Genomic DNA, 11,091 nt, shown 5'->3' with positions numbered 1-11,091 from the left:
TAATTACTTCGTCCATTGATATTCTAATCGGTGATCCCATGTTTCTTATATTTGTCGTCACGTCAGGGCAGTCCATAAATTCGACTCTATTTTCCGTCATAAGATTTTCCATGTATTCTTCCCATTTTTGTGGTATAATCGGGGAGATGATTTCTTTGCCTTTTCCCTTTCTGACATTTTTTATAAATTTCCAACTTTCTGTGCTTCTTCTACCTCCTATATATGTGTTTAGTTGATTACATTTCTTTTCCCATCTCAGATTTTTCTTCTGGCATATTTCTCTTCGTACTTTAGCTTGGGCTTTTTTATATATTAGTTTGTCTTCGATCTTCTTGGTGCTCAAGTATTTTGTATATTTGCGTCTTTTATCCTCTATAATATCCTGTATATCCGTGTCCCACCAGTAAGGCTTCTTTTCCTTTCATTATTGTCGATTGTACCCAGGACCTCAGAAGCTGCTGTTTCGATATAATAAGCAAAACTTGTTTTAGCCCTAGATCATAATATACTTACATGGATAAATCAACGCCATATGTTTGTCATTAAAAAATGTGTCTCCAACATCACAACATGCCATTTTCAAACCTTCTTTATTGCACTTATGAAACGTTCAATAAGTTTGTCTTTTCCGAGGACCTTACATTGCGCCATGCGCATTAAAAGTTGTCCGTATTTCCCAAAATAATCACAATTTTATACGGTTTAGAAAGTACAAATTATACATTGTTATGGAAACCAACTTTTCATCATAATATCGTCATAATCTTGTCATAATCATATGTCATAATCTTATTTCCATCGTGTAACGACGCTTTTTTTTGCGTTTTTTATTTTTTAAATTGTATTAATTATTCTTTTATTGACCGCTTTTATATAGCCAAGGATGCAAAAGTGTGTTCAGTGAGAAGTTAATTTTAAGTTTGTGCAATTATATTTCGATTTTTGTTTTCGTTGAACTTTCTAAATACTCGTGAAAATGACTAGAAAGTGTTTGGTGCGTGGAAGTTCTAATATAAATGTCCCCGAATTATCTTTTCATAGGCAACTAAAGCGTTCAGTTGTTCTTTTATTTATATTAAACCGCATGCATACTTTCCGGTTACATTTCCTAGGAATATTGATATTCGTACGGAGTGGGTAAATGTATTTTTATATAATTCAATTTTTGTGACAGTAAACATTCAATTTATTGTTCAAATATATGCGTTTTACAAATTAAATTTTGAAAATTAATGTTCAAATTTGGCGCGTGGCCGATAGGTCCTCGACAAGGATAGATAGAGTAGAATGGAGTAGAAGCACCGCGTGTGCAACAAAAAAAGAGGATAAATGGAAGTCGTTGATATGTTTACGACCGTTTCCATAGTGATTTACTTATCCACGTCTTTGATCCACGTAAGTATATATTTATGATCTAGGGTTATAGCACTTTTTTGATACAACATTTTTGTATCTCGTTTTTCTAGAAATAAAAATTAATATTTAATTTTCAAAAAGAAAAAACAAGGTGGGTTTTGTTGCAGTATGATGCATATTGGCTATGAAATGAAGAACGCTGTCATTTTATATGTAAATTTGAATGGAATTATGTAAATTTGAAATGCCATCGATCGTCACTTCCCAGCCAACTGGACGCCGTTTTTATTCGAGCACTCAGTATTTGCATCCTGACTTGATTTATTAAATATACTATTTTATTCAAATTAAGTCAGGATTTGAAAAGACGTCAGTATAATATTAATACTTGTGTAAAAAGCTTATGAAAAAATGCGGGATTTGTAACAATAAAAAGCAAATATAAGTGGATAAGACAGATTTTGCTGCAGTAACGTAATTTGTAATAAATTTTATACATATAGGAATAGGCGACTTTTACTGCAGTTTGGGAGTATGTTTATGTAGATTTCAGGGTCCCATTATTAATATATGTCATTAGGCCATTTTTTTTTAAATTTGCAATTTGGCACCTCAATTGTTTTCGGTCACTTCCTGTTTCACCGGAAATGACTACAACTTTTGATTTTTGAATAGAACCCTCTACATTTTTATACTTTATTCGATAGAAAATTGGCTTAAAAAAATAACCACCCAGACCAAGAGGAGACAACCTCACCAAAAACCTAAATTTTACCATGGCTGGACCAGGTCAAAGTGTTCCAAGCTTTAAAATGATTGAAGAAGTGATTATAAATCCATATTTAAAAAAGGGCTGAAGGATCTATTATTGTCATTTGGCAGTAGAAAAAAATACTATGTTAAATTTAATTTTTCTTCGATTTTTTTAAATATAACTAATACTGGAACGCTTCATTTAAATATTCCGTTTTTTCACGCACATTATACAAAAATATCGTTTAATTATTATCAGATTTTAGTTGAAAATATCGAGGTCTACGTCGTGCTTCAAATAACCAAAGGAAATCAAAGCAGTCTATTTTAATTAAAAATTAATTCTATTTTTTATATTTGTAATATCTAGAGATTATAATAGTCCAATTAGATAGTCTACTTAATGTAGATATTAGTAAGTGTGGTTGAATTGAAACACTAAGGAAGGAGTATATCAAAAAACTTCGAACGCGAAGGGGATCAAAAATGGCCGACTTCCGGTTTATCAGTGCCATTCTAATTTTATTCAAAACGTGTAAAAATATGATGTAGGGTAGACTCAATAATTCTTTGTTTTATTTTACGTTGTCAATAAATGTTGGTAGTTATTAAAATAGTTACAGAAATATATAATTCTAATAAAAATAGATAAGTTATAATAATTATTTATTAACACAAACATCCGATACGCCACTGAAGCAGCTAAGTCAAATTGATATATTTAAATTCTTTGACATCTAATCTGTTAACAAGTAGAAAATAAAAGCAAAAATGCAAGAAAAAATATATAATTAGTTAATTTTAAGTGAATTTCATAAATGATCGGTTTACTACAAGTATGTATATACAGGGTGATTCAGATTTTACTAGAATAACTGCAGGTATCTCGATAGAACTAACCGAAATAATGATAGTTTGTATTATAAACCATACTCCAAAAACGCTTCCAATCCACAAAATTTCAAATCACATTCAAATGTGTCAAGTGAATCGTCAAACAGAACTGTCAATGATCCCCACCCTAGAATCCTCTTTCCCTCGACCATGCATGGATACATGGATATCATTATTCCTTCCTTTATCTCTTTATTCAAAGATTTTAACACTATTTTGAATTCTATGTCAAAAGTGACATTTGAAGGTAGAAAGAAAAGCCTTGATTGCATTGTAGTAAAAGTTTATAATTCTCTATTGTAAGGTTACAATTTAAAATCCATTTTTAACAGGTTTTTTACATAATATTTATATTAATAAAAATGAATATTATCATTTTTCTCATATCCTTTTGACAGAGTTCAACAGCAAAGGGTAAAACTGGTCAACAACGTTCCTACTAACCAGGAGATCAATATGATTGTATGGAATACCATAGATTTCCCAATTATCCTTCTTAAAATTGTTGTAGTCGTATATAACATCCTAGAAAAAGTAACAAAACGCCAATAATTATACAGGTAGATCCATAAGTACATCGAAAAAATCCTTAAATATTTTCCAAAAATAATATTAACATGTTTTTAAAATCTGCACCTCTTTGTTAGCCATATTATCTGTTTGACCATATATTAGCGTCATAGGAATCAGTATATTAGACAGGTTATATGGTGGTGGAACAGTTGAATTATAGAGAGCCATATTTTTCTTTTTGCCGTGATCAAATTTTCGGAATTCTCCTGAACGTCCATACTGAACATATTGCGTTATGGATTTGTAATTACCATTCTTTAACGCTTTTAGAACAAAAGGGATTCTATCCTGAAATAATAAGATAAATATATTTGTTCCAATAATTAACAGTGAGTCTTTATGTTGATTAAAGATGAAGAATGTATATTTATGTCGCAGACGTATCAAAATCTCGGCATTTGACATAAAGACTAGGCATATTATAAAAGGCCGGAGTTTTAACAAAAAAAGGATATTTACAAAGAGTCTATCTATTTTCAGTCGGTTTGCAAAATGCCTAATGAAAACTAGTCAGATTGTACTAAACATTTTACGCGGGATTGGTATAACTAACCTAAATTTATCCAACGACGTTTCTTGAACTTCTCTTTCAAAATTTGGAAATAATGGCACAAAAAGTGATAATTCTGTTAAATAGAGTATGGTTGAGGATGATTATAATGAAAATCTAAATTCATTTTATTCTAAAAGAGAGCAAAGTTCCACAGAAAAACAGCACTGTACACAGAATCGAATTACAGAGTATAATAATAATTAACCTTCCGGCCGGGGCGCCTAGTCTCTGAGACCCGGCGCTCCGAAAACCTATCCGCAATTTTCGGAAAATCGTCGTAATTGCCTGGCGATCTATCTACCTGTTTATGCTTAGACTCAGTACGTGCACAGTAATTCGTGGATGAGCAAGTATTTTAGTTTCTGAATTATTTTGATTTTGGTCTGTGAGACCCAGCGCCCCGGCTCAGTGTATTTTTTCTACAACTGGCTGGATATATTTTTCTTTGGTAAGTTAGGGTAAATGTCACTTATATTGTATAAATTTTATAAATAGGATTTGTTTTATTTAGCAACAATGTCTAATTATTATGAAGAAGAGCAAGAAAAACTTTGTCGTTTATGGGAGGAAGTTGCATCAGAGGAAGAGCCGTATGATGAAGAAGAGGAGTTGGTGTTTCAGGAAAATCATGTTGAAACTCGAAGCACTGATAGCGAATCCGAACAAGAGTGTTCTGATAGCAGTGACGACGATGTACCCCTTGCAAAATTAGCAAGAATTCCAACTTTCATTGGAAAAGATGGCACAACGCGGTGGCATAAACATTGCCCAAACAAAACAGTAAGAACGAGAAGGGAAAATATTATTGTGCGATTACCAGGCGTCAGAAACTGTGGGAAAAACGCCAAAACACCCGATGAATATTGGTCGTTATTTTTTACTACTGAAATGCTCAACATTATAGGGGAGAACACAAATCACTATATTTCTGGATTAGCGAAAAATTATGCGCGAGAGAGAAGAGGAACGCCCGCACTATGAAACAAATGTGCCAAGGTCGGTGAAAGAAAGAAGACAAGAAGTCGCTGGAACACAAGAAAATATGAAAAATGAAGAAATCCACCAGGTACCAGAAGAAGATGCTGTTTTGCAAAAGGATTCAAAAACCAAATATTTTTGCAAAAAATGTAAAAAATTTGTTTGTCTCTCTCACATGGAAGCTTGGTGTCCTGAGTGCTCAGAAATTGCCATAAATCAATAAAAACTATTGTTCTATAATATTTTTATAATGATTCACTAGAAAATCTTATTTTGTTTACCTATTTACCAGTTGTTTCCTAGGTTTTAGAAAATGGTATATTTTTTGACAGCAAATTTTAGAACAAGATAAAATTTGTCTATGTATATTTAAATCGTGTTTCTATTATAATATTTGAATAAACTAAGGTATATTTTTTCAATTAAAATATAGTGTTTTAATTTTTTTCCCAAAAAAACGCGATATTTGACGATGGGTCTCAGAGACCCGGCGCCCCGGCTCATGAGCTACACTTGGGCGCCCCGTCCGCAGGGTTAAACGAGATATTAATATTAAGGTTTTAGTATATCTTGTATTTAAAATTAAGATTGTTTTCGTTTAAACATAATAAAATTTTGACATAAATAATTATTGTTTTTGTATAGGAAAATATGGGGTATTTTTATTAAAGCGTGAATTATTCAATATGCTTATGCTCATAGCTGACTAAACTTTGATCGTTTTTTAATCTGCCTGGCTTCGATTCTCGGTTTGGCGTTTTTTAAAATGACTGAAAACCGGCAATCTTTTTGCAGAAGTGTACAGAAAATATCATCATTGTTTAATATGCCTAATACTGATAGTAGGATTATTAATTATAATTTTATGATTGTATTCAATAAAATATACTGACTGCATCGAATTTTATGGGTCCAGATCCTATGCCAGACATCAATAGGCACAATCTCAAAATGTTTAGTGAAGACATACAAAAATCAGTGATAAAACGGTATGGCACACTATCTTCTGGCACTAGTACTCGATAATTAGCTAATTTTGACAGTTCCTGTAAAAAAATTGTTTAAATTAATAATACAATTGCTCTTTATATGTAAATAAATTTGAAACTATTTTAGTGTTAAATTTACTCTTTTTTTCATTTTCAGTATGCAGAAAAATCATGCATCAAAAATGATTGTTTCGACAATAATTGTTATGGTGTATGATACCACTGGAGTTTAAACAAAATATACCTAGGCAGTGGAAAAAAATGTTTTTTATGGTAAGTTTTTTAAAAATTAATAAGAATTGAATTTACTTCTACCAACTTATCAATTTTACTTTCTTAAATACAGACCTTGGTTTTTATTTAATTTTTTAATGCTTTTTTTTTCATAGGTTTGATTTAATTTTGATTCTTACCACTCCCAACATCGTAAATGGAGATAGCTCTGAAAAGAGGGATAGTTTTCTATGCTTGATATGAAAAATAGGGCATACTACAATGGCTTGTTCTATGAATTGTTGCGCCTCTTTGTTTTTTGATGATGCGTATACGCCCATGCCTGTGCCTCCCATAGAGTGTCCAATATAGATTATTTTCTTGTTAACTTTCTGGTAGATATATTTGAAGTTAGCTGATAGATCATAAAAACCGTTTTCATCAAAACTAAAAATAATGATTTTAAGCCAGTACAGGGTGGGTCAAATTCGACGCTTTTAAATGGAAACACCCTTTTCTATAGGAGATAGACGAAAACTAATATGGGTGTCTGGAGCTCAATTTTCATCAAAAACATGATGGTGAAAACCGCACATCAATATCTGCTACCGTTTCGGAGTTACGGGGTGTTTTTCAAAAATGTGCATGTTGGTTAAATATATTTTAAATTGCTATAAAATTCTGCATCTCTCATAACAAATATTATTTTCGTTTTAATTGATGCTCACAACTAGAATTTTTTTGCATTACAGCCGGTGCCTACTTATTTAAAGAGGGTGAATTTTTATTTACTCTATATCTCGAAGAGGAATCGAGCAAAATATGAAGTGTGTTATATTTTTGAAAAGAATTCTTTTCGATAAATTAAAAATATACAGGGGGTCCCTTATAAAAAAATCAAATTTTCTGTTGATAATTCTTAAATTATTAATTTTAAAAAAATTATACTTAAACCATTAAATTCTACGTAAAAAGGTGCTTTGGAAATGTTTTTATAAAAATACAACATTTTCCATAGCAAAAAAGTTACAGCGATTTGTTAAAAATGCATATTTTTGGAAAACACCGCGGAACTCCGAAACGGTAACAGATATCGATATGCGGTTTTCACCATCATGTTTTTGGCAAAAATTGAGCTCCAGACATCGATATTAGTTTTTGTCTATCTCCTATAGAAAAGCGTCGAATTTGACCCACCCTGTGCATACAAAGTTATTTTTTGTAAATACCACTGGCGTTGATTCAACTTATATCTTATCTCTAAATAGGTGTAATTAGATATTTTAAATAGTTTTTCTTTGTTTTTTTTGCTACTGACGAAGGGATGAGATACACCTCCTCAAATGTTAACCATTTTTTAAGCACGGTTAGGCAAATTTCCTTTACTAGTAAAAGACCATTGACAAATTGGTCTCCGTTGGATCAACACAGCGGTGTTAAAGTGAAATATGTGAGTTAGCTACAAGCCTACAATATTTAGAATAATGTAGTAAAGCTCATAGAAATCCCAAGTAGCATTTTCACGACTTGCGACCACATGTTTACTAAACACAACGTTGGATTAGTTACAAAAAATAGTTAGCTCCCTACCTTGGGTATTAAAATAAATTTAAACGTTTTTATAACGTTGTGCCGACGTTGGACTAGTACTACAGCAAAGTAGAAGCTTCTGCGACGTCGAATAAACGTTGTCTTGTAACCTTTTTTGCTTAAGTGATCTTTAGGTGATTTGGACAACGTAGTTACAACGTTGGATAATATAGAGTTTTCCGACGTCAGTTTCAGGACCTATTCCAACGTTATGCAAACGTCGTCTGTTTTACTAATTCCAACGTTGTTTAGATTTCCTTATTCTTACGTTGGTAGGACGTAGAGTCACTACCTTTTTGCAACTGTATTGAACCATAACCTTAAATCTTAAATTTTCAATTCATTGTTCTGTTCAGTCAGACAGTTCAGTGCTGTTTTTGTTTTTATAAAAAAAAAACTTAATTAAAATGGGACATAAGAAAGGTACATATAAAACTAAATTTAAATATACATCGACATATATTACCGACACTTCCTCGTTTATTTAGATTATAGAGGGCGGCACAAGCTAGACTCTAGAATGACTAAATTAGGCAATCTTGCGACTAGTATACTACCTGTTAAGGCCGAACTGCGACTTTATTAGTCCAGTATGCGACTACTCGAACTACTCCATCTTAATCTCCAAAACAACAAAGTTAAAGCCGCCATGTTGTTAAATAAGAAAATGTTTCGTTCTTAAAATAGCAATTCCTGCTTTTTGAATACATTAACTTGAAATATTTGACCCTAAAAAATACGCGGAAACAATTTTTTCGAATGCGAATAAATTATTCTCATTTTACTAAAAAAAAAATTCAAGAAAATTTTTAAAACTTCTTTAATTTCAAGGCCCATTAGTATTTTTTAAAGTAGAAACAATACATTTATCAATAAAGTTGTTTGCGTTTAACTTTTTACCTTGGGTAACGAGTTACAGAGTCGGTTAAAGTGTTTCAATAATTATGATCTTCAAACATCCTCCACACTTAAATACTTTTGTTTTGTTTTCCTTCACTGCCATCTGACATATGTCTCTAACTAAATCATAAAAATAATATTTTTACTATAATTATCCCAATTTAGGATAAAACGCGACTTAGACGCCATATTAGTTTTGTATTTCTATGAATTAGGATTTTAAACAACGTTGCAGTTTGTACTAAATTCGGCTTCTAGCCAACGTCGGTATCCAACGTCGTTTCGACCCAAAAATTATTCTCCAAACTAGTGCAGACTAGGGTTGGCACGAGGTTGTGCCGACGTTGCGCCCCGACGTTTGGTCGCGTGACACAACGTTGTCCCGACGTCCAAATACTGCTTGGGATGACAAGCTTTGTAGCAATCAAGAAAAATTATACCTAAATTCCCAATATTTTGGATCAGATCGTTTCAAGTACTTGTGACCGCAATACTCAGTATCTCTGTAGTTTCCTAGCCATACATCATAGTCAAGATTTCCAAAAAAGAAAGCTGAAAAAAATTGTTTACTCTTTTTCAATATTGTTTTATTTTTTTACCTATAGAATTGTTGCCATTAATTATAAAACTAGTAAAATCTGCCATCAAACCATGTTGAAGAAAAATAGTTTTGTTTCCATAATCTTTGTCTATTTTCTTTAATCTATAGGTGCTTAATTGGTACAGGTCGTCTGTTTCTACTGTGTGTTTTTCCAGAATAAAACCATGGTTCCTGGCTATTTCACTCTAAATAACATATAATAACAAATAGAAATCGGGACACTAAATACACTCTCTGGAAGATCTCAGATACTTAATACCCTTTAAAATACCGTATGATCGAAAAAAAAACGGCGTCCAGTTGGCTGGGAAATGACGAACAATCCCTTTTCCATATAAAAATGTACATATAAAATGATAGCGATTTTCATTTCATAGCCATCGCTGACGCCGTTTTTTTTTTCGATCATACGGTACATATCGTTGAGTTCGGAAAGGGAATCATACATACAGGGTGGCGCTTCTAATACGACGCGGAGAATCCAAAGGAGAACGGTAGTTTATATCGAAAAGAGATTTTGAGAGCAAAGCACTTTATAAAAATTTTTGGAGTTCTACAGGGTATTCCCAAAAAAGTTATGAATCAAAGTTGTGTTTTTTGTAATGAAACACCCCATACATTAATTGATTTTCGGTACATTTTATTACTCGTATATTGTTAATGTAGTTCTTAAAATTATTAATTAAGTTTGTGTAAATTAATATTTTCAATGAAATTTTGTTTGTCCCAATTTTTAGTTGTTAGGGCTCGTAGTTAAAGAATAAACGAGGCACATGTGAATTAAAGAATACATACAAAGGGTTAATAGTTATTATTTTACAAGTGATAAAATACAATTTTATCGCCTTGTATAAATTTCACAGTCTTGTGCTGGGTTGGCGTCGGTTTCTATGTAATTTGACAAATAAATAAAGCTGTCTCTTTAGTTGTCAGTTTTGAGTCAATATTTTCAAACTCAAATAACGAAATAAGTAAATTACCAACAGATATTCAGGCTGAGGCGACAAACGCCATATCCAAACTACTTTCATTTAAATCCCGAATAACTTATGAAAAGGAATACAAAAATTTTCAAAAATGGAAGCAATTAAAAAACGTGCGAGAAGAAATAAAGTTTTTGCGGTTAAAGTACTATTTTATCTACTCTTTTTGATAGATATAAGACAATTTTAACAGTAGCTATGGAAAAAACAATATTTCTAAAGTACTTACTACTGAAACATTAAGGTCTTTGTCAATTCGACAATTCTTATTTGTTTCTGGATGATCAAAATAAGCCTCCCGAGTATCGCAAACAGTTGTAGGTTGCCTAGATGTTACCACAACGACATTTTCGCGTATTAGTGCAAATAGTTTGAAGAAAAATAAAATTAAAAACCGCATAATTATCTACTTGTTTTTAATAAATGAAACTATTTAAAGTAATTGTCGGTAATATTTTAATAGCTTTATAGATATATGTTGTTTGTAATCGGTAATAATTTTGGCACAAGTCTGATATGGTTGAATGTTTAAAACCATAAAATATAGATCAGAGAGATTATTTCAGGTAATTTCGATATAAAGTCAATTTAATTTTACTAATAGCGATAGTTTTAGACCATTTTTCTTTTTTAAAAATTATAATTTTTTTAATTTGAGGGTTGAAACCTATAATTTCGTTTTTTTTCTTTATATTTTTAGTAGCATAT

General features: G+C 31.6%; 1 protein-coding gene across 1 annotated transcript; it reads right to left on the bottom strand.

Moving 5' to 3' along the window:
* Positions 1–3,277: 3,277 nt before the first annotated feature.
* On the bottom strand, positions 3,278–10,839 carry LOC115884143 (lipase member K-like). The gene is made up of 7 exons (XM_030902651.1): positions 10,613–10,839; positions 9,399–9,585; positions 9,240–9,351; positions 6,510–6,756; positions 6,001–6,153; positions 3,640–3,864; positions 3,278–3,528 (listed from the first exon to the last, which is right to left on the bottom strand). Exons 1-7 carry the CDS (start codon positions 10,781–10,783, stop codon positions 3,385–3,387), a joined length of 1,239 nt encoding a protein of 412 aa, XP_030758511.1. The 5' UTR covers positions 10,784–10,839; the 3' UTR covers positions 3,278–3,384.
* Positions 10,840–11,091: the final 252 nt, after the last annotated feature.

The sequence above is a fragment of the Sitophilus oryzae genome, unplaced genomic scaffold (assembly GCF_002938485.1).
Source record: "Sitophilus oryzae breed Bouriz unplaced genomic scaffold, Soryzae_2.0 scaffold_2017_pilon_pilon, whole genome shotgun sequence".
Lineage (NCBI taxonomy): Eukaryota > Metazoa > Arthropoda > Insecta > Coleoptera > Curculionidae > Sitophilus > Sitophilus oryzae.
The sequence above is the reverse complement of the archived record's forward strand: the minus strand, read 5'-3'. Positions and strand labels throughout refer to the sequence as shown.